Raw genomic sequence first — 24,739 nt, 5'->3', positions numbered from 1 at the left:
TTGTACCAGCGAGGTCTTTGGTCTGCTCAGCTGAGGCTATACCGGGTTGCCACTGGGAGAATTCAAACAACGTTCTCCAAGAAAATTTGCAAAATAGTCTAACAGAGAATTACCGAAACATCACGTTTCTTAAATTTACTTCAGCTCATCTCAGCACTGACCTTGGTTTTGGGGGGGTTGGGTGTTTTTAAACAAATACTTTATATAAACCAAATATTTTTGTTTGGCAATGTCAGACTATAGATTTTCACAACAGGGAACATTATTTCAGGACCTGTGCTATGCACTATCTACTTCTTCAGCTCTGAAAAGGCAAGCACATACCCCTGTTTTACATGGCTCCTTTCCCACAAGCAAGGCATTTCTTACCAGAAAAAAAAAAACCATAGGTAGAAATTGGCAGTGCAGAAAATATCCGAACATTATTAACAAGTAATGAACCTCATTTTTGCATTCGCTTCAGACTTGTTTTTCACTCCTAAAACATAACGTGAAACTAACTCCTAAAAACAACACCAGTCAAAAATAGTGAATAACACTTGTTTTGTTTCTGCAAAGGTAATGCTGTTACTGGAATTTAGAAATCAGTAACGCTGGTTTAGTTCAGCATTACCAAATGAAAATGGTCTTTCTTTGTTCATACTTAGTTTCTTCTGATATGATATTATTTATTTTTCCTATTAATTCTTTAAAGGAAACAGATTCAGTTTTCTTTAAAGGAGGCAGATTCAGCTTTTGCAGGCCAAAACCTGATCCACTCTTTTTTCTCTTTAACAGAATTATAAACTAATAGCTAGGAGTTATAAATACAGTATAAACATACAGCTAGCAAAACGAATGCAATACAACTTTCCTAAGCACTTTACTACTTCCAAAATAAAAATCTACGAGAAAGCCTAAGGGACTTTGACAACAGTGGAATTATTGTTGTCATTTATGTTATAGAAGTTAGCACCCGCTACCTTTATGTAGCACGGCTGCCACGCTGTTAAAAACTTCTAGAAGAAAGAAGACTGGCAAAATTTAAATGTTTTTAAAATGCAGCAAGGCAGTGGACAACCTAACGGTATTTTAGTGTTTTCTGTCTCATTCCACAAGGCCTTCCAGAAGGGACACATCCACCCCAGCATCCCGCTCGTGCCTCCATCACGAGGCCAGACATCCATCACCACCAAACCCACGCAAGAAGGCACAGCCACCCTCCTCTGCATCGGCAGCGCCTGGGGAGCCCCGCAGGGAGCGGGTGGCTGAGGCCCGGGGCACCTCGGGGAAGGAGAGGGTAAAGGAAGGGCCGATACACCCTCTGGCCAACAAGAGGCACTGCCAGGTAGAGCTTAGAGGTTGGGTTGTGCAGAGGCAAAAGACAGGGACCTTGTTGGAGATAAGAAAAGGCAAAAAGGTCAATTGTGTTCAAAGAGACTTCCTTGCTCCTGGTTTTAAAAGCACGTCTCAAACCAGTTCACAAAAGTTGTGTTTGCTGATCTGCGGCTAAGGTGCTGCGCAGGCAGCCCAGGAGGGGTGCAGGCACCCGCCACCCCCATCATTTGCTGCTGGCTACCTAAGTCACATTTAGTACTACTTCTTGCTCGCTCAGCGTCCTTTTCCCTGTGCCTTCTACCAATCTCGTTCCTCCACCTTTCCCATCCCCACCACTCCCTGCCCTCCAGGTCCAGATCCCGTTTCTGCATCCATGTCTCCCATGCTTCACCCACTACCTTGTCCCATACCTTCCCCTTCTCTCTATCTCTTCCCAGCTATCCAAGGGCTTTTCTCACATCTGCTCTCACTCCTTTGAGCCCTGAGCTTCTCACATCCAACCTCTTCTACTCCTCAACAAGCAGGAGTGGAGGACAGACGGAAATGGGAGGACAAGATGGGCATGCCACAACAGCAAGGAGACACACAGGTGAGGCAGGGGATAGAGAAGAGGAAGCAGTCAGATGAGGAAGAATTTGGGTCAAGAGAAGGTTATGACGGGTAGTAAAAATACGTGAGCATACAACAGTGGAGATATCAGTGCATAGCTGCCCTAGTATTCTACTCTGTAGTCAACTTCTAAAAGCTACTGTTGACAAAACATCTTCCTAGCTGGAGCTGTGTCCTGACCCAGTTCTGGGATGCTTAGGTGCTTTAACTTAGCTCATGTTAACAGCTGTATAATAAAAGTAAGGGATCGTATTTTACACTGTTAAATGATTTCCCTATTCATCAATTTGTCAGCATCAAGGTATAGCAAGTTACATACCCCACGCTCACTGTGCCTTTATGCTCAGTGCACCAAAGCCTCAAGACATTATCCTCAGGTAACATGGCCATTACTATTCTGACGAGCTACGCAAACATGTTAGGATTTTACTTTCCATCATGAAAAAGTTATTTTAAATCCAGTATGCAGTTTCCTGATATTCCTCAGTATGTGGTGTTTCAAACAGCTGTCCTAGCACCACCGCCGCAGCTGCAAAGAAGTGTGTGAAGAGCGCAAAGAGCACGACAGTTGCATAAAGGGTAGCAGTATAAAGCAAAATGTCTATGGAAACATAGTACAAAGCAGAGACAGAGGGTGATACCATCTAACAGAAAGAGCTAGCTCCAGAAGAGGACATCTGTCTACAGCCATGATTGATGCTTTCAACTCAACCTGGCCCATCAGGAGGTATGGGAAGTGCTGCTAATAATCAAGCTAGTATTGCTATGATGAATCATAGTGGCATCAAGTTAATACAACTCATCAGATCCTAATTAAACCACTCTATGTTGCTAATCACTCCGTGTATCTCAAGTGGTCTTTTGCAGCATGCCTGACTCCAGCGAGGGTGGGCCGATCAATTCTCTAATGAGTCCTCACTTCTGCAAGCACTAGCACAAATGCTCTGTGGACTTTCATGCAGCCACCATATATAAAATAAAGCAACAAAAGCTAAGTTTGGTTCAGTCTTCCTTTTTCTTTTCTTCTGATGGTATAGAAGAAAAGTATGTCTATACAAACACGCACACCAGCAACTCATCAAATTAAGTTTTGTAAAATCAAGCTGATCAAATATCTGCTCTAGTGGGATTTACCTATATTCAGCTCTCTAATTGCTTCTTTCATCTTTCCACATGAAAAACAACACTTCATCTCATTTCTTCCAAGATTTGTTAGCTTAGGAAAATTAATCCCTTTTACGGAATTTGATAGGTGTGGATCAGTATCACTTATAAGACAATGAAATATGCATCATTCATAGTATGCAGTAGAAGACGTCCACAGGATGAAAGAGAACAGACTGGGGTAAAACAGATATTTTCCTTCAAACTTCTTTTGTATTTGGTTGAAGTGCATCAATCACTTGCCTTTTCACCGAATATATACAGCTTTCACTTCATATGAGTCAAGGCATTCTCTTTCCCCCCGTCCTTTTCCCCCCCCCTCCAAACTGAAGCACTAAGGTCACATTCAGCTTTCATTAAATTCAGCAGAGCCTTCTGCTGCTCTTGTTGGAGTTAACAAGACCTCTGCCATTAACATAAACGCTACTGAGTAGAATCAGTTGTTTGTGATGAGACTAGTCTCTGTAATCCCAGCATATTTCAGTTGAGCAGCAGAAACATCACACTTTCCTTTCTCACTGGCTCCTTGCCATTCTACCCACATTTTCATACCTGTAAGTTTTCCCATGGGTATTTCTTTCCTGTAGGCTCTACTAACCTACCAAAACCATAATGTCTGTACAAACCTTTGAAGTGTGGAAATCCTTTTAGCTTGATCTCATCAAATTGTATTAAAGTCTTACAGCCTTACACCGCGTCTTATCCTAGGCATCTTTAGCTGAGGCTCACGCTTGAACTTGACCTGTGAATTATCAAATTGGTCATTTTGAAATATTGGCCACATATCTTGCAGTCATGCATCTGAGATAAGAAAAGTCTATTTCTGAGATCATGGCAAAAAGGAGCTGAAAATGTGTTTCTTTGCCACTAGGTGAAAACTCCCAGACTTTAAAGGTTCATGATTCGCCTATTTTTGTCCTTCTTCTGTTAACCAAAACCCCATGTGTTTATGATCGCTTGGGGCACAACAGAACTATGAATACTTCCATTAAAAACTCTGCATGTTCTTGTGAGTGCCACCATGGAAAGTACTTCACACTGTCCATCTATACCAACAGCGATACCTACCAGCAACTAGACCTGCTGCAATTTTTCTAAGTTATTAGTAACATGCTCCAATTCATATTTACTACCACGTTGTCGGAGAGCCTGAATGACAGACAAGGACCCTGAGATGCCAAGCACAATGGAAACACTTAAGAGAAAGAAAGTCTTCCCCATCTGTTGGCTTCACTTGACCATTCATGTTTCCACCGACTTCTGGAACAACCACCTGCTTCCTCCTTGCTCTCTGTACACACCTTCACATCTCTCAAAATAAAACCAAAGGCATTTCACAAACACTTCCTAGATGAAAATCTAGGGGGAGAACAAGTTCACTTGAAGTCTTCTCCCTTCTGTCCCAGTGACCCTAGAAGTTTATTAGAGGAGTCCAAAGATCCCCTGAAAGTAAAATCACTGTTTCCATGCATGCAGCACAAAGTGACAATCTGGGAACTTCAGACATGAAAGCTGCTATGTAGAATTCTCTTCATCCATCATGCGTAGTTTGTTTTGTACAGAGAATAGTTATTAAGACATTTTTATATTAGTAAGGCCTGATTTAGTACTCATACTCAATATTCATGACTATTTTGTCAGACTGTATTAAAGGATTTAACCTCAAAATTCCCAGGTGGAAGAGATAAGAACTATCAAATATCTCAGAGAAGGAAACTGAGAAGCATGATTTAGAGACAGCAATGAAATCAAGAGTTTGATATTCAGGAAAGGAATAACTATCCATACAAGTAAAAACATTCATGGTTTCAATAGACAAGCCAATCTCCATTAAAACCCAAAATCTGATTATTGAAGTTTTCTCTCTACTTCATAATTTAATCACTAGGATAACAATGCTATGTAAATTTAATTTCAGCAAAATAAAGTTACTAAGAATGTCTATGCAACCCATGTAAGCATATATCATTTTATAAAAAAGGACCAAGAAACAGATTACATTTCACTTTTACAAGTAATATGTCACATTTCTTCAAACTCAATATAAAACTGTTCACTGTATTGCAAAAATTAATGAAAAATATCACCATTCTATTCAATTTGTTTAATGTAAATTATCACAAAGTATTTCATTCTTCATTGCCTCTTCTTGCTTATATGGGAACATAATGAAGGCTGACATGAACTTAACTAATAAAAAAACCCGGTGCACCAGATCCATAGAAGTATGTAAGCTTTCGATTTCGAGTTAGATATATAAACATCCTAACAGCTCTGTATGCTTATATTTACAGTTCCCAGGAAATGCAACACTCAAGGCACAAAACATCCATAAACACTCAAGCATCATGTGACAAATTGTAGCTAATTTTAATCATGTAAACAACAAGGGTCCATCCAATGGCACACTGAAGTAATTTCTCATTTAATTTCAGTCTTATTGAATCTCTAAAGGTAATTATCATTTAAACAAGGACTCTCTAATCCTACGCCTAAAGAAAATGCACCAGAGAAGACACATGTAGCTCCACGGCACACTCCATCTTTTAACCTTTCTTTCACTAAGAAACCAACCAACCAAGACAACACCTGTAATTCCACTTATGGAAAAGGGTTTTCAAATCCACTTCAAAACGGCCCATACTCAAAAAAGATGCACACAAACATAATTTCTGAGTTTCAACATGCACCCATCCCAGAAAAGGACTAGGAAACATTATGGATGCCACCACCGTCCCTATTACAGCACCCAGCCAAGGAGCATGGAAAGCTCCCCCAGGCTCCCGAGGAAAAGCACACTGGCAGAAGTCTCCATTCAGCCAGAGGAAGCTCGGAGGCAGGAACAGGGCTCGCTCCCCAAAGAAGAATTTCCAGCTGTGATACGTGAGCCTCACTGAGTATCTGAAAATGGATGTATTTTTGAGAATGACAAGAGCTCAGCAAAAAATACAAACTAGCTTTCAGTTGACATGCCTTACAGAAACACCAGCTAAATCCAGGCTTCCTCCAATGCCTCAAAGACCCTTTAAAATACAGTGTTAACACCCTTCAAAAAAAATGTCTATTCCTTCTGAGTCTATTCAGACCTTCAAGTAAGATTTTTTTTTTTGCAATTACAGCCTTGTGAAGGCCATCACTCCTGATGAAATTTCACCCTCAATTTCATAAAAAACAGGAAATCCCTATAGATCGACAGGAACATGGGCTTAAGCCAACCAAGACTGTTTGTCATGCTGCTTCTGACACCAACAGCCTTTCTGGGTCATCAGAGTCCTTGGGGGAGGCGTACAGTTGCCTGTAGTATCTTCTGCAGAAATTCCCCAGGGAGCCAAAAGTGACACCATCTACACACCTTTCCCAGCCCACGTATTCCTCCCATTCTCCAACTGCATTGCCCGTGTCAACTGCAAATAGCCCTCCACAAAAAAATCCAGGAGACACACTTGGTAGGCCAGGAGGGAAAAGGTCACAAAGGCCAAGAAACCCTTCGAGGTTAGAAAACAAAAAAATTGTAATTTCTTCATCCTAGATGCCTTCTATACAGAACTGAAGAACAGATCATTTGGAGCTTCTTTAGCATACCTTTTACTAAAAATAAACACTGCTGTCCTCTCTTCTCAGAAGACCCCACACTCTTCTGAGAAGCTGTAATGGAACTGAATCACACAGCTGAAGAAATGCTTCTTCCAAGCAGGATTATTAACATGCCTATTGCTGAATATTTAATCTTTCAACTTCTGATTAGTTAAAAGGTAAAAAAAAAAGTGACCAAGCCCTTGTAGGCAGTACTGAAATAAGAAACAGGTGCACAAATAATACAACAGAAGTTTGGTATGGAAACAGATTTATGTTTCAAACTATACACTACAATGAACAACTAAAAACCAAAAAGACAAATACTTTTGTACTTTGTCTGAAGCATCTTAACACAAAATCAGACTTAACGGACAGCAGGCAGCTACTTATCAATATCAGTAAGATAGTCCTATACTTCACAGTCAGAGGTATATCTAACAGCAGAATCTCCTCTCAAATCCTGACATGCATCATCTACAGTGCCATACTTCCGACAGATGCCAGGTTTTACATGTTGACACTTCACAAATACATTTTTTTCCTGACAGTTCCTTTACTAGCTAACTCCAATGACAGATGATTGAAGCCAGAGAGTAAATGGTGTCGTTTCTCTATATTTTTGGTACACAGAGTAAATTTGGTGTAACAACAAGCATTTGTACCCCTAAGCAAGTGAAATACTGCTTTTGCAAGGTCACACCCATCCAACTTTACAGCTTCAAAGCAGTAGATTCACGCTCCTCCCAGAACATACGCATGGAACTACTCCAAAGAGCAGATACCTCCCTGCAACATGCCTCCAGTGGAAACATGCCCCATGGGAGAGCTGGACAGCAGTAGCTCTCCTCTTTGCTCTGTGAGAAACCAAGTGGCAGGACTCCACCATCACTTCCAAAGCAAACAGCACCACATTCTCTGTGGGAATCATCCAGACTCAGAAAACAGCATGAAACACAACAGGGCCTCCACAAAATCTGCTGCTGTGCAAAGAACATGCTCCAGAGCCCTTATGTACTCCTTATGCATAAAGCCAACGAGTTGAGATGCTCCATTTAGGCTATCAACCGAAATCCTCTCAACAAGGAAAGCAACAAAGCGAGAGCAAAGGGGTAGTTCGTATCAACATCTCCAATGAACACAGAAATTAAAAAAAAAACAACAAAAAAAACCACCCAAGCAATCAGTTAAGGTAATGCGGAAAACACTTGTATACATATTCTCATTAGAACAAGCTACCTGTGAAACCAAGAAATCCAGCAGCTACGTTACTAATTACATAAAGAAACAACAAAACACTAATGTTTCTTCTCCCATGAGTTACTTTGAAACTTTTCCAGCCTTCTTTTGCATTGCTCAGAATCAACTTTGTAGAAAATGAAGAAATAAAAATACAGACTCAGTTCTACAAGCATAGGTTCAAGTTTAGCTTTATTTCCTTCATACCATGAGCAGAGTCATTGTCTTCACTGTACAAAACAAAATAACTTACTTTAATTTTAAGATAATTAACAACACTATTATACAGCAGTCTAGACGGACATCGTCGACTTCACTCTAAATTGCTTGAGAGGAGACTGGCTGTACAGCCACCATGGACTCATTTGGAGAACGTATTTTCAGCCCAATAGGTTTTATTCCCCCAATGCCTCTTCAGTTTTAGGAAAAGCAATTCCAATTTCGAGACACAGGCCTTCTCAGCTACAACTTTTCTCCCTGCCTGCCTTCACTTTCCACCCTTCCCTCCCCACAAATGAGCTATTAATTCATAAATAAATGGAATGAGTAGCACTTAACATCAGGAGCCACAAGGGTACGTAGGCTCCTATCTCCTCTTCAGAGGCCTGTTTAAACAGGAATTAAAAGACTAAATGCTTCTGTGGATTTAGGCCCAAAAGCTCAAATCTGCAAACACAGGTACTCGACCTTGCTGAGCAGTCCCCAGGGTGACAGGACACGAACTGCACAGGTCCTGGAGAAGTTTTCCAGAGACAAATACCATTTTCAGAAGTTTGCTACCAAGACACAACGGCCTGAACACAAATTAGGAAACTCTCCCTTATGCTCGTCTTCTCAAACTCTGAAGTACAAGTTCTGGTTTACGTTCTCTGTCTTTGCATCTCCCTAGTGCAACTAAAAGCAAACCACCAACTTTGTGTCCAGTCTGCTTTTAAAAATTAAGTGTTTCTTTCAAGATGCAGTGGCCACCCTGAGCACTGACATTACTTGGTCTGAACATCAACACGGGTGTTTGTTTCACAGCTAATTACCAGAAAACACGACCACCTCCAGGTCAAACACCTGCATGGCAATGCCAGGCTGGAGCGCATCTCCTCCAGACCCACATCTCAGCGGCGACGTAAGATGCCATAATTCCTCTTAGTTTTAGGAACAGCTTAAGTACCTTCCTTGTGAATGGCCTTTGATGTACCTTTGTTTGAGCAGTGTACTGAAAATAGCACTCAAGATGCCTTTAAAGTATTAGTCATCCCCTTTTAAGACCGAGGCCACTAGCCCCGAGCGCCACGGGTGTCCCCGGGCTGGCGGCGCCCCCTCCCCCGGCCTCAGGACCACCACACCACCCCTCACCGCGGCGTCGGCGGGACACGGCCGCGGCGTCCGCGCCTGGCCCGGGGGAAGCCGCAGGAGCGGGGCGGGGAGTCCCGACCCCCCGGCCCCGCCGCCCCCGGCCCCGCTCACCCTTCTTGTCCATGAGCCACATGAAGAAGAAGCAGGGCGCGAAGCCGATGGGCCCCCAGAAGACGAGCAGGGCGATGTCCCAGCCGCTGAAGCCGAAGGCCAGGCGGGCCGAGTTCTGGATGGGGCCCCAGCTGTTCCACACCAGGCCCTGCGCGAAGCCCAGCAGCGAGAAGAGCAGCAGCACCAGCCACCGCCGCCCGTAGACGCGGCCCGCCAACGGCGCCACCCGCCGCACCGGCACCGCCGCCGGCACCGCCGGGCCCCCGCCAGCCCCCGTGGCTGCGGCCGCCGCCGTTGCTGCTGCTGGTGGTGTGGCGGCGGCGGCGGCAGGAGGGGCTGCCGCTCCTCCGCGCTGCTCCAGCCTAAGCCCATCTGCGGGGGCGCTGACGGGGGCCCGCCGGGGAGCGGGCTGGGGGAAGGGACACCCACACTTCAGCCTCTGAGCGCGGCGGCGCTGCCCCGGCCCGGCACAGCCGCATGCGCGGTCGGGGAGGGCCGGCGGCCGCCTCCTTTCTCCGCCGCCGAGGGGAGGAGGGAAGCGGCGGCGGGGAAGAGAACCGGGCCCGCCGCCCGCGGGGAGGGAGCCGTGCCGGCGAACGGCCGCAGCCCCGCGGCCTGTGGGGGCGGGCGGGCGGCGGGGCGGGGAAGCCCCCGAGCCGTCACCCCGCGGGGAGAGGGGGCTCGGGTACCGGGGCAGGAGCGGGACGGCCCGTGGGAGCCACCTCTAGGGGCGAGGGGGCCACTCGGGTGTCACCGGAGAGGCCGGAGGAGCCCCTACCTCGGGGCCGCCGTCAAGCCCGGCCCTCACGCCGCCACCGGGGCCCCGCCCCGCGCGGCAGGGCGCAGCGGGCCGGGCTCGCTCTCGGGCCGGGCTCCCCCTTCCGTTAGCGAGGGCGGTGCCGAGGGGAGCCCGCCAGAGCCGCCCCGGAGGGAGAGCTGGAGGAGCATGGCCGGGGCGGACAGCCGCCATCCTCCCGCGCCGGGTAGGTGCCCCTCGCCCCTCCGCGCCCGCCCAGTCGCGGAGGGCGCCGCCCCGACCCGGGCCCGCAGCGCTGCGGCCTAGCGCGGCCGGGCTGCGCGGCTGGGCCCCGGCCCGGCGGCGCGGCTTGTGTCCAGGCCGCGGGCCGGCGGGCGGGAACGGGAGGGGCGAAGCGGGGGCGGGAGCGGGGGCTTCCATGCCTCTCCTTCAGCTCCTCCTCCGAAATGTCCCTCTCAGGCGTGGGCCCGTTACCGCTGCGGTCGCGGAGGGCAGAGCTGGATTGGCCCTACAGCAAGTGCGGGTACCTTCATGGAGGGAAATACTGCAGCAGAGCTTCTCCGGGGTATCTGTCCTTTTAAAGGGAGAAGTAAATTGTTTTGTGTTAAGGTGGATACAAATCAGCCGTGGTCCGAATTGGGGGGAAAAAATGGTAGGATTCAGTTACAGCCTGCACTGAAATCCATTTTAAAATAATTTGGATGAATATACCGTCACGTGGGCTACACTGAGCTCATTAGAATCTATTATCATTTAAATAGATTGAAGTATATATTCATTCCATTACATTGCGTGAGTATTTATCTGTATGTCTGCCATCTGCACTTGTCATAAAATTAATGGCTCATATGCTATGCAATGCTTCATCTTCCCTGAAAAAATTCAGTATTTCAGTTTGGCTTGCTTAGGCATTCTGTCACAGAGTCTGCAAGTTGGCTTGATAAATGCCTGTGTGCTTAATTGGGGATAGCTGAACAGTGGGATCCACGTGGGCTGGTTTTAGATCCAGTGTCAATATCATAACTGTTGATGTGCTGGGCAGCGCACAACTGAATTTCACACATGGTGTTTGTCCCATGGTTTTGCAGCCAAAATCACACACTCCCATGAAATTCTTGCCAAAACATACGGACACTGCATTTTGTTTAGCCTACACGGCTCTGTTTGCTAGACTGAGGTTCAAATTAGAAGTTGCACTGAAGGTGCAAAAAGGAAGTTTATACCAACTGAAATCAGCACAACTGTGATCAAAAAGAAAATGAGATTTTGTCTAGAAAAGTTCAGGAGATTCCCCAGGAAAAATAGAATTCATGCACAATTAAATAACGGGGACCATACGGATAGTAACAAACTAAAATTTGAGCTTGCCATGTACAACTGTAGTGACAAAAGTACAGTAAAAGTGTTGGACAAGATTCAGATTTGGTCATGACCGATGCATATTCCAGTAGTGCTTTGGGGTTCCAAGTAAGATTAATTCCCTGTTTTGCTAGGTCTTTTTCATACATTACCGTCTCAGCATAGTTTAGCCCATGCCAAAATGTTCTTTCCATTTAAAATGGCTATGTTACTACTATAATTTAATTGATTTGGTGGCATTGTGCCAAAGCCAAAGTGCTGTCATTTGCAGAAGTAAACAAAGAAAAAATATTTCTCTCTCTGAACATTTTTCAATTAACTGTACTAATTGTAGGAGTTTCTTGGTTGTTCTAGTGGCAGGAAACCCATCCAGAAATAAGGCAAGTGGGGCTTTGCAGTGTCCTTTAACTGCAAAACTTGCCTCTTGCCTCTTACTACCTGCATAGTAAAATGAAAGCTTGAATATAAGCAGGATAACTCTGTGATAACTTATCCAAGCCACCTCATGTTATGATGGGTTTAAAGATATTTTGACTCGTGCGTGGGTCAGCAAGAAAGAGAAATTTCTGAGAAACAGCGACGAAAGGAGCTGTCAAAATAGGCTCAGAAAATCTAGGTGTATTTACTGTTGACGTAATCATGATTTAAATAATTTATTTTAATTGCTTGATTTGAAATTGCTCCATCTTTTCATAGCTTCACAACCCATATGTGCATCTTTCAGTCATGGCCTGACCTTTTCTATTCCAGCTATTTAATTAACACAGTGTAATATTCTGCGTGAATTATTCTTGTTTGCAGGATATGGTACCATTTAAATTTGTTAATGTAAAGGAACAGTGCATTGTTGATAAACTGTTGGAAACCAAATTAGCTTTGTCTTGCAGCTAGCTGATTGCATTATTTCACTCATGGGTATAATACTTCTCTAAATATGCTAATTTCACTCTTTTCTCCGTGTGGTGACATTTTTACTGTTCTCATTACTGACATTTGTAATATTTGGGGTGGGGAAATCTTTTCTTGCTTTAACCTCATTATAATGTAGCTAAAGAGATTTGAATATTATCAGATGAAATGCACATATATTCAGGCAAATGGAAAGGTTATTTTGTCTCCTGGCCCAGAACTTTCATGCCTATAGCAGGACTTGCATGGACTTAACGGCGCCTAGATCCAAAATCGTGATACAGAAGCCCATCCAGTTACTAATTGCCCAACCATAATAGCATATCCATTGGTAGGTGCCTCTATTTCAAACCTAAAAGCTCTCTAGGTGGTTGCGTCTCTGTATTCATGCCTATCTGCCTGTGTCCAGCCTAAAACCTTCTGGAATTCATCTTAGGAGGAGTTGGTGGCCTGGAGCTCTGATGGACTAGTGGTGACGGATAAAAATTATATGGTTGAAGCTGTTATTGCTGCCAAGTGCTCATCCCATCCCTGAGGCAGGCCTGGCTGATCCGCTTACGCGTTGGCACCTAGACTGTGCTGATTTAAGGCTGGCTTATTAAGATAAACTGAAGGCTTTGACAAGTTTCTTATAACCTTGAGGCATCTGGAGAGTCTAATTCAGCTTAAACACACCTATCATGTAACAGTTGAGCTGAGCAATCCAGGACAGCATCCCTGCCATGGTGCAGCCCCCAGTTCCTAGCACATTAGGAAGTGCCATTTGCTCTCTCCAGTCATCAGGTTTTTGACAGATTTGCTCTCCATGTGACTTTCTTCAGAGAGATTCGATGAACTTCAGCATCCCCTTGTTTCTTACGCCTCTCTCCCAACAACTCCTAACATCATGTGTACAATCTTGTACTTTCTTGTGTCAACTCATATCTTGCAATCTGACAAGTAGCAATTGATTGCATACCCTACAAAGGCTAGAAGCATTTTGGCACAAAATGGGCAGGACCCAAAATTCATTCAGATTCAAAAGTGGCATTTAGCCAACTCTGAATATTCCTTCCAGCATCCAAAAAAAGGCCTGTTTTCCAGGGATTTCCCTCAACTTCCAGACTTCAGCTGGAGTTGTGACAATGATGTAGTTTCAGAGCTGCCATAAACAGCCGTAGTGTAGCAGGGAGCTGTAATGGTTCTCTTCTTTACACCCCCTATCTTGAACAACACCTTTGAAAGTGAGCCTGTGAGGTGTAAGCAAATCCTGTTCTTCCCTCATCAAGTTTTGACATCCCTTTCCTTTTAGTTACTTAGGAAGAGGTTGTTGGGGATCTGCTCTGTTTTCTGCTTGGTTTGGGCACCTTCCAGTCTGTGCATTCTGTACCTTTCAGCATCTTTTCTCTCCTTTCTTTTTTATTGAGAGGTAGGTAGACTTCCAGCTCTAACGTCATACAATGATTTCCTTGTACTTCAGGAGGAAAAAGGTTTTACAGGGCTTCCTTTTTCTTTTTTCTAGTATCAACAAGAAACAAAAATACAGACACAGCTTCAGCTTATGAAAGCTTAACAGTTTGTGTATGTCCACACTGCAAAACGACCATTGTAGTGGAGATGATTCTAGGTTTGTGGTGAGCCAGAGCCCATTGCAAGGTCCTTTAGGAAATGTGGGGTAGCTCCTTTTTCTTGTGGAGTCTACCTTTGTGGTTGGCCAATGAAAGACTTCTCACCAGATTCCCTGTAGACCACACTGTAGGTTCTTTACTGTAGCTCTCAAAAGGAATATGCAAAAGTCACACCCAACTTGGGCTGTGCGTACATTTAAAGCATTTTGTACTCCATTTCTGCTTGTTCTGCCATTCATCACCTGCTTAATGATGAACATGTAGGTGATGATTGTATCTTCTTTGAGGAGGAGGTGGGAGCTATGTGATGTCTTTCATCCAAGCTCATTTTGATGGCTACTTCCCTACCTCACTTAGACAGCCTTCAGGCTCAGCGTCTTAGGTATTTTAGGGACGTTATGTTGGAGCTCCAACCTCAGCAGACCACAGTCCCTGCATTCTTTCATTTTATTCAGGGCCACCATGTGCAAGTAACAGCAAACAACATCAATAGAGTATATTGCATCCCAAAGTTGTGTTAGGGAAATCCAGTTTCAAAGACTGATTGTTTCCTGTCTTCCCAAAAAACTAACAATGATGGAAATGAACTGAGTCACATGAGGATGTTGGGCTTGAGTTGGGAATACAGAGTGAAAATGTCCACCTGTCTCCTTGGGCTAGGACTGCCTCAGTGTAGATCTCATTGTCTCTGATGCCAGCAAGAAGAGCTAGTCATATTGCTGTGGTACTGGTCTGTGCATTGTGTCTCTGGTGAATGCGTTTCTCATTTCTGATCAGACTTTGTCTTTGTTCTTCTATTGTCTTACATTGAAGCAGCAAGGAGTAACTTAATTATTGCTCTGATATAATTAAAGATGTAGGCGTTAGGGAGTTTGTTGCTATTGGTCTGGCTAGTCGCACTTGGCTGTCATTCAATAGGTATGCTGTGTGCTCTCCAAATGAGTCTTCTCAAGACCTGATTGTCTGGGTAGGTGTTTGGGATCAGATCCACAGTGAAGACACAATGCTCACAAAATGTTGTTTGTCTGTTTGGAAATGTGACTCTCTATCACGTAAGTCTGTATAGAAAGAAGAGGCCAAATTGATTATTTCTGTCTCTGTGCTTTTCTGAACAGAGGCATATATGATTTAAGATTAAATTATTCTATGCTTTGTCATCACAGACACAGTGAGATTCTTGGGAGTAGATACCATCGCACGAGATTTTGATTTCTATTAGAGTATTTCAACAAGAGCAATGGTAAGGCAGTTTGGATGTCTTGGTATAGAAGTGCAACTTTAACGTTTTGCAATTTTATTGTTTTGCTAATGTTCAGGGGGTTATCTGAAATTTCTAAGTGCCATGTGCTTTTGAAGACTGGATATAGAAGACATTATTGCTTCTAATACTAATATTGAATTAGTCAATGGTTGACATAGTGACATTAATGTTTAAAAGGAATCTGAAAATATTGAAACTCCTCTACTGAAAGGACTTTTCCAGATACACTAATAGGTTGACAAATACTGAGTTTCGGTAAATTTTGCATATCGCAAGAAGCTTCCAAAATTCGAAGCAGCAGCACTGTCATGATTTCTTCTAAAATTAAAGGTCACCTTCAGTCTCCAGAAAAGCAGCTGCAGCTGATTAGAGCAAGAGTTCATGCACATCTGAGTGGAGACTTGGGCCTACAGAATCCTTGATCTTTTCTGATATTTCATTCTTGGTGTTTACAGATAAAGAAACTTTGCAGGCAGTTGTTATTTGAAAAAGAAAAGGGAAGGAAAATCTCTGGAGGGAAGATGGTAAAGATAGGTAGACACCACTAGCAGCAGCTTGTATTATAAAATTGTGGAAGATAAGCTTCTGTGTAACAAGGCTGTGCTTTTTCAGTAAAAACAGAGTTTCTTTTATGTTTAATATTTATATTTAGAAACAGAACTAACTTTAATAAAATGTTAAGGTTGAAAATTAAATTAGAAGAGCTTGGTAGTTCACGTTTTGGTGAGCTGTATTAGGTTGAATGTATCCTTAGCTCTACATTATGTCAAAGCAAGATTTTACATTCTTTATATGAACCCCAGGAGTCAAAACATACACTGTTAATGGTTTTTCATAGAAAAATTTTGTGTTCCTGCATGAGAACCTTTAGAAAGAGAAATAGCAACTTGAAACAAAGGTTACGTTCACTTCTGCTTGTTTTACCCATGCTGAAAGAAATGGAATGATGTAAACAGATGGAAAAATAGCCATGCTTTTAGTTTAATATTCCTATAATAATGCAATCCCTGTATCTAATATGCTGATTGTGCACGTTGGTTATTGTGCACTTCAGAAACTGTTCTTGAGGTTCACATGGTAGGTCTCTGGTTTCTTTCAATTCAATAATTTATGTAATTCAAAAATACTTCTTTTATTCTTTTAAAATGTAATTTCATTCTGACAATTATACCTCTAATTGACTCAGTCATTAATCATCGTTTGTATCCTATGTAGTATAATAGTGAACAAAGTCATGTATACTTCCATCATAACCCCTTTGTGGATCAAATTCAAAAGGCTCAGTTGTATTATTGACTGTTTATTACAATGGCTTATGGGAAAAAACATATTTTTAGAATACTATTGACTATTTACTACAATTGCTTATGGGAAAATGGTGTATTTTAGAAGATTTAGATTCTTTTGTTGCTGTCATTTTGAAGTTCTTGTCAGTCAAGTTTGCAGGATAGGACAACAAGTCATAAATGGTTACAGTTTCTGACAGTGAATTTTATACGGTGCATTCATCAATTTAAGAGTAGTGCATTCATATTTACTACTAACACGGAATAGAAAAAGAAATAGAAATAAACTTTACTTACAGCATGAACAAATTCTTTTTTTTTTTAGAAATATAGATGTTAGTTCCCTGATGTGCCAGTTTCCTTACCTTCAATCATAATGTTATATTAGTATTAAGTTTTGTATTAAATTTCCCATCTATTAGGAAATGTTGTGAGAAATGTGTATCAGTGCCAGTGGGGTATCGGGAAGAAACGGCTTTGCTACTAAATTTCCTCAGCAGCACCTCAGGTGGGTGTAATTTACACCCCAAACAGACAGAAAGGTGGAATTGTAGCAGCCTAGCTTAAGGAAGGACAGTCTCTCCTTTGGAGAAACTCTTTTATATCCTGATGGAAGGTTTTGGTCAAAGACCATAGTCTTTTCCTTCAAAAGAAAATGAAATGCCATTTATCTGACAAGTGCTGCAGTTTCATTGTTTCACTTTGCTTTCAGCAATTTTGCCAATAAGTGTACAAAGTTCATTGGAAATACATTTAGTATGACTTCTGTCAGTTGTACATATCCTAATGTTCCGGGGTTTGGGGGAGTGGGAGGGGAGGGGGGTATTTCAAATGGCAGAAGATGCAAGCAGGAGCTGTAAGGACAAGGAGGGAAAGGAAAGCGTTTCTTCTACTAGAGGAGACCAGCGGAGCTGAGGTCATTCACCATTCAGTAAGTTAGCGGAAAACGGACACAACTGCTTTCTAAAAGTGCACAACAGGATGGGAGGAGAAGAGACAACAAGCAGAAGCTCGCCAGGGGTTCAGGAAGAGCTTTCTAGGAAGAGCCCTAGGGGATTTAGGGAGGAATTTCATAAATGTATGCTTGAGATTATACGCTGTCATTTAGAGCAGGGATGGCAAGCCCCTCTCAGTGCTGTATTCTGGGCTCAGCCTCTTACTCGACCCCTAAGAAGTCTGGCAGCTATTTCCTTTTCTTTATCAGAAGGACAGTTTGAGGTTTGAGGGCATAGTCCACGCTCTTATCTTACTTCATGTCTTGAGTCACTCAGACTTACTGTAAGAAAAACTGTAAGATGCTCAGCCCTGCCACAGGAGGACTGGAAAATGAGTGCAAATACAAATTCCTCTTTTGGCCTCTTCTGGCCTCTTCCTTTTCTTTTGATGCTCTCCTTCCGCGGTAGCAGACATGGAGAGCAAGGAAGGATGTGTTGACTTCAGGCTACCAGAGTAAGCTTCAGGTGCCAGTCTTACCAGTGCAGACCAGTCTATCCTGAGAGGCTCCATGCAACTGCTAACTATCCTTCAGTAGCCAAAAATATCTATGCAGATGTAGGTTAGATGCACCCTGGCTATGCTGCATCTGCAGTATTGACATTCCCGGAGTCAAAAATAATAGTAACAGCAATAACTGGTCAGGAAGTAATACCTAGATGTTCATGCAGTATATCCTGAAAACTACTCGTGTATATTTAGATGCATTCTGTTTGCTCAGAGTAGGCTGATTATAGTGCATAACGTTGTAATCACATGCATATTATTTAAAGTTGTTTTTTAATTTACAGAGTTAATGTACTGTGAAATCATTAAGTCTGACCTCCAAACCAAGTCACTTCTCTTTGGTTTGGGGAGTTTCCCCATCCTCCCCCATACCTTCTCTTTTCCCACTCGTGGTTGTTGGAGAGTTAAGATTTTGGAGGTTAGTTGATTTTTTTGAGTGACCTGGCTGCTCTGTATTAATGTATTCAGAATGCCTAATTTTTCTTCTAACTTTTTATAATTTTTTTTAAAGAAATAAGGATAATGAAGCATTACAGATTTGCAAGAAAAACAATTTGACAATGCTTATACCAAATACGTTACCAGGATTTCCTTGTACTCCCTCTTTTAGAAAATAATTTTAATACCTCTCAATTAAATCTCATATTTAAGCAGCAGGGTGTTTTGGCAGAAGCCAACTACCACGCACTAATGAACTCTTCTAATTTGCTAAATTATTTTAAATGAATGACAGTACATTTAGCTTTTTAATGACAGTACATTTAACTTCTGAACAACTTTGATCAAGTCCACTTTTCGTCAGACTGCCTGCTGTGCTAAACTCTTTATTCCCAAACCCCACTCAGTTATTCAGAAAAAATGCTAATCAGAAACATTAAATTATTTTCTCTCTTAGAAGCACAAAGTCTGCTGGAAAGTACTTAGCCAATTCATCGCTTTTCTTTTACCTGCCCTCAGTGCTGAGTCTGGATGAGTCTTCATATTTGTTTTTTTAATTGGAAGATCTCTATTTCGCAATGTGTTACCTTTCTAAAGAACACCTACGTTTTTTGCCAATTATATAAGCTGTCACAGTTACAAAACTTGAGCTAAAACTTGGTTCGGTTTTTCAGTTCCTGGTTGGATTCTATACGTGCCTCGTGTAAAGTCAAAACATGAGACAAATTATTCCTGCTTCCTTTTGTACTGTGAAGCCACATCATTTGTTGAGCCTGATGGAAAGAACTAATTTAAAGTATTCCTTTTCTCTTTTGGATCAGAGTACAACTGAGAAAATGAAGACTCCAGCAGAGCTTTTCTTTTCAAAGAGAATATGCATTTCTATTCCCTCCTGCTACCTGATCTCCCCTAGGAATTTGATATCTAATGCCCAAGATGTGCCATGGATATTTTGTTTCTTTGCAACACATTTTATTTATACACCTTTTACTTATACACATCCATGTCTGAACTATATGCCCTTATATATGCTATACAACCTCAGGTTTTGCCTAGGAATCAATTACAATCAATTTGAGGTGAGGAAATACTGAGAAGCAAGAGCCTAGTTTATGAGGTCTTTGTGAAGCTATGATAACAATAACTAAGGAAAAGATTATGATGTTAAATTACAAATTTTTCTGCTAATCTCTCTTTCAAGAAATACCTTCAGATATCTCTTTTAATTACTTTTCACCACTCGTACAGCATATAGTTCCATCAGAAATCTCTGTTGGTCATGAGCAGAGTTCTCCAAATTATCGTAATATCTATTTGATGTAGTATATGATATTTACTTTTATCATGTGCCTTTTCTCTAACAGGCATTTAGATATGCATGACAAATATTACGGGGAAAGAATTATGTTTAGCTGACTGCTGTTCTCACCAAGGAATACATAAAACTGAATCAAGACACTTGAAGATTCTTCACACAAAATTGGCAAGAATCCCCATTTGTCTTTACGAAAAAAACTAATGTTCATTTATCTAATGGTTTAAATTTTCTAAAACGTTTCAAACTTCACTGATGATTATATCATATGTATTGTATGTGATTATCTATATCAGGAAAAGATATATACTCATTTAACAATGATTTTAATACTGTTTGAAGATAGGAATGATTAGCATCTTACTAAGACAGACTGTCCTCTTTCATTGTTTCTAAATTTTATAGGGAAACAGGTTTACAACTGAATAAAGCATGGTGACGTGACAAAACCCTCCAACTAACGTTCAGTAGAGGAGAGGCTATTTAGTCTAATTGTTTAGCATTGATACAAACTCTCCCAGTAGCTTGAGCTCTGAGCTTCCCACTGTATGTTCACTGTGGTTAAAACCACATCTTTCAAAAGCACAATATGCATGTGGAAATCACATTAGAAAGCCACACAGAATCAACAGTTGGCTTCAATGAGCCTTCCTGCCTCTCCCAGTAAAATTTCTGCTTTAGTAGCACATCCCAACTGTTGACTGAAGTTACAGGAGAAACCTGAAGCTTTCTCAGCTTTACAAAATCCTCCAAAAAAGTGCCACCAATTTCTTGCATTTCTTTGGATTTACATCCTCTAAAATAATTAAATGTACTGCCCTTACAACAAAAACAATTGAGTAGTCAAAAAGACAGCCATGCGGTGATAGATTTAGCCTAAGCAGGAATAATTTCATTTATATGGGTTGGAAAATCTGAAAGGTACGTAAGGCCAGCCAGCTCCCGCATTGCGAAAGCCGGCTCTGTACGATCTTATAATTGCACTGGTTAAAGACAGAAGAAGTCTTATAAACCCCCGGGAGCGTTCAGATCTGAACTGAGTCTTGCCTTAGTCTTCAAACAGCATCACTGCGAAAAAACATGCTGAACTTTAACCTCTTACCATGCCTACAGCCAGCTCCTGCTAGCTGCACCAGCACATGCTGTTGTGTCTGCAGATGGTCTTTCTGCCTTCTCTGGACTTGCTCCCTCTAGGTATACTAACCTATTGCTCGGAAACCCCCAGAGCCTCCTTCCGGGGTAAGGAAGACCATATGGTAAGACATACGGTCCCTGTGAGGCCTCCTTATGTCCTGGTTGTGCAAGTTGCTGGAGCGTGAGACTGAAGGCCAAGTGTCGTAGACATCTCTGTGTCACAGCAACACCATCCTGTCAAGTGTTGCTCTGCGTATGAGAGGAAACGTGGAAAACAAACCCAAACCCAGACTCCCTCCTGTCATCTGCCTTAAGAAAGGGAAGCCATTTAAAAATTTTATGTTCCATGAAGATAAAATATTGGAGGTCTTTAGTTTTAAAGCTTCAAGACGGAGTTTTCATGAGTGAAAGGAGAGAGGGATTCAGTTTCCCGGGAAGCCCGTGGGAGAAGGGACCCCTGAACTGTAGGAAACCCCAGCCCTGATACCTCCCACCAAATTTGTGTGAAGACAGCAGCTTAATTTAGAAAACTAAAAAGCACAGCTATGCTGGAGTATAAACCCTGTCGAAAGAAGGGGGACTCCCAAAAGTTACCAGAGAGATATGGCATACAGCATGCACAGGGCTCCTGTTATTCCTGCCATTCACACTTCAGCATTCATATATTTATTTTAAACTGTTATGTTTGAAACAATCCTTAAGAACCTTCCTTGGTGACCTTGTTCCCATTGGGTCTTCTGTGTTTCCCCCAGCTGGCACCGCAGGGCTGCCCTGTGTGGGACTGACTGGTTCTCCACTACCTGTCCCACTGCCCACACACGGGGAGGAGCGAGAGGCAAAATTAGCACCCAGCAGTAAAGGGAATTTTCTGGTCCTGTATTTATTTAACCCATCATACATGCCAGACTATAATTTGACCCCTAAATAGTATGATTGAATTGGTTTGGTTGTTTTAAATGAGCTGCTAGGAGTCATGGGGAATCATACGTATCGATTCGGTATGTTAAATCCTAGGCATTATACAGATACAAATTCTGGATGAGTTAACTTCAGTAGAGGTTAAAATAATGAATGAAATTTTTATGATCCAAAGTTGTAGTCCACCGCTTCAGCTCTATGGAGCTGTTATGTTGTGGGTTTTTTTTTTAATCAGGTTTTCTTTCTCAATATGTCCCTAAAGAAAAGTTGTTCTGAAAGTGCTGAGTTTATTCAAGGTTGCCAGCATTTCAGCTTGACAGTTTCAGTGGGGCATATAAATCTCTAAACAGCAAAGGAGTAAATGGAAATCTTGGGTTAGTTTAGTTCTTGGATTGGCACAATTTCCTTTTTCTAAAATTCTGTAGATGACATTTTAAAACACTTTGCCTGCTGTTTTGGTTACACTGCTGTTTGGTTTAAATCAAATGCAAACCTGGTTTGCTATCTGACAATGCGCTACAGTTCTTGGAAAGAATCCCATGCAGAAAGACTGTTACTCATAAAATTTATGTTCTCTAAACTCTGGACATTATTTTCAAGGTTTTTTTATTATTAGCCTAATTCTAAACAGTTTGGCTACAGTGCTTTATTGCCTAAGCTACAAGTGAAAATTCTAAGCACATACCTATTTTTTTTTTTTTTACATTTTGTATGCTAATACACTGCTTTAAACTTTAATATAGTGTAAGAATGTTCTTTCAGTGTTTGCAGTAGAAATTTGACTTTAAAAAATCTACAAATGTAATAATCAACCATAAACAAAGGAGGTGTTAGTTCTTAATGTTTCCTGTGCTGTGGGAGATGGTAGGTAACACTTCATGTATCATAAATCATCTCTCTACAGCTGTTTTTTTCTTTACATAGGTGAAGATGTCAAACCATTTACTCCTGAGAAAACCAAGGAGATCGTGATGTCTCTACAGCAACCTGCAGTCTTCTGTAACATGGTTGGCGACTGGCCAGCCCTGCACTGGAATGCAAAACACCTTTCTGCAGTGTTGGATGGAAAGACAATCCAGTTTAGGCTAGGTCTGAAGACGGTGGATTTAGGTGAGGCTGAGGTGGACAGGCGTCACATGTCACAACTCTCTTTTTTGGGTTCTGCAATCCTCTGCCTTTCCATTATCACTCTCTAATGTATGACTTTTCACTGCAGGCTTTGTTTTTAGGACTTGGGATTTGGCCAGCAATGGAACTCTCTCTTTCTTGTGTATTTATTCTTTGTAGGAAGGCTGGTGGATAACACTAACGTAGAAGAATCAAGTGTCTCAGTTTTCTTTCCTTGCTTTGTAGTATGTGTTTGGTCCTGGTCTTATACATGATTCAGTTGTTCACGTGAGCTGAGCTTCCATATCCACAAACCTGAGTGCATTAAAGAATTAGCCAATTAACCAGTCTATCTTGGTTTTTTTATCTGTAAAATGGTGATAATTCTCACCTTCCCCCAGAGGTTTTATAAGACTGTGGTGGTTCTCAATACTTTAAGGTCCTGTGATGAAAGATGCTATAGAAGTATAAAGCATTAAGAAAATCGCTTGACACCAGTACAATAATTTCACCTCTAACCCTCCAGATTCACTCAGACATCTAGGAACATGCCATGGGAGAAGGACAGTTTTTGCACTTGATTTTAAATACTACAACTTCATTTCTGTCTGTAGCCACACAATACTAGTCATAGTCTATCCATGGACAGACGGAGTTTCATACCAGGGAGGGAAGATACAGGACACGTGCTCCAAGGTGGCAATCTGCTACGTGCTTTAGAGGTTATGCATTGCTTCATTCGTGCCCTGTACATCCTTTGCCCTCCCAACCACATACCAAAATACATTTTGCTGTGCACTTTCTACTTTTTGCCTAAAGTACCTTGTCTCCCTTCCGTCTTTTTTTTTTCCTAGGCCAGACAAACCAGTTCTTAAAAAATGCTCAATATAAGTCATGTTTTTTTAGACCCCACCTAGCTATTCTTTCTCTTCTAACCTTCTTCAGTTGGACTACCTCTTTCTTGGAATGGAGGGTCTGCACAAAGGCTCGAGATGAGGGTCTGCCAGTTCCTGTCGAAGTGGTAGGATTACATCACATTATCTTACTTAACAACACTGTGTGAAATTTGCTTTCTTCACAGCATCATGACCATATTATTTCATGTTCAATTTTTGCAAGAGAAGTGATGAAGCAGAAAGAAGTGTTACAAGGAAAATGCTTGGCATTTTAGGATTTCAAAGCATTTTACCAGCCTATAATGATTCCTGTGCCATTCCTGGGAAAACAGATGTTATTTATTCACTTTCTACAGATGGGATAACTGCGGTGTAGAATTAATATGTTGGTACACATCTTCACAGCAGTATCTCGATAGTTCAATGAGGTATCAGCCAGTTTTTGCACTACATGTAAAAGGCATCTCATTGCCAATAGGGAAGATGTTGCGTATATATGACATTTTCCTTGATACCTTATTAATATATCTCAGTTGTAATACGCAAGGCTTATCAGGTAAAAGGATAGTTTTGGTCCTAGTCTCGATTAATTAGTAGGCACTTTTTGAGAGCCAAATGGGTATGCCGACTGGGAAAGCTTCTGATGAGATTGATGGAATGTTATGTAGCTAAGTGATGGATTGATGCTACCAACTAAGTAGATAAGAGTCATCACTTAACAATAACTTGTAGTCACTAGGGATATAGAGTGGATATAAATTGTATCTTGAAGTTGCATCTATCTGTATTTTGCTTTTTCCTAAAAGAATCAATCCCTAGGCAGCAATCAGTTTGTCTCCAGGAACCTCCATTATATGTTAATGTGAGCTAGAAATGTCTTCAAGAAGAT

General features: G+C 42.0%; 2 protein-coding genes across 2 annotated transcripts in view; one reads left to right on the top strand and one right to left on the bottom strand.

Moving 5' to 3' along the window:
• SLC49A4 (solute carrier family 49 member 4) overlaps window positions 1-9,798 on the bottom strand; it is a 64,013-nt gene extending 54,215 nt beyond the window's left edge. Inside the window, 2 exon segments of the mRNA XM_050900441.1 lie at window positions 9,364-9,633; window positions 9,636-9,798. Coding sequence (XP_050756398.1) covers window positions 9,364-9,633; window positions 9,636-9,735 — 370 coding nt within the window. The 5' untranslated portion in view covers window positions 9,736-9,798.
• A 491-nt stretch (window positions 9,799-10,289) lies between these two features.
• HSPBAP1 (HSPB1 associated protein 1) overlaps window positions 10,290-24,739 on the top strand; it is a 37,799-nt gene continuing 23,349 nt past the window's right edge. Inside the window, exons 1-2 of the mRNA XM_050899956.1 lie at window positions 10,290-10,346; window positions 22,772-22,957. Coding sequence (XP_050755913.1) covers window positions 10,310-10,346; window positions 22,772-22,957 — 223 coding nt within the window. The 5' untranslated portion in view covers window positions 10,290-10,309. The remainder of the gene's footprint in view (window positions 10,347-22,771; window positions 22,958-24,739) is intronic.

The sequence above is a fragment of the Gymnogyps californianus genome, chromosome 7, assembly GCF_018139145.2.
Source record: "Gymnogyps californianus isolate 813 chromosome 7, ASM1813914v2, whole genome shotgun sequence".
Classification (NCBI taxonomy): domain Eukaryota; kingdom Metazoa; phylum Chordata; class Aves; order Accipitriformes; family Cathartidae; genus Gymnogyps; species Gymnogyps californianus.
The sequence above is the reverse complement of the archived record's forward strand: the minus strand, read 5'-3'. Positions and strand labels throughout refer to the sequence as shown.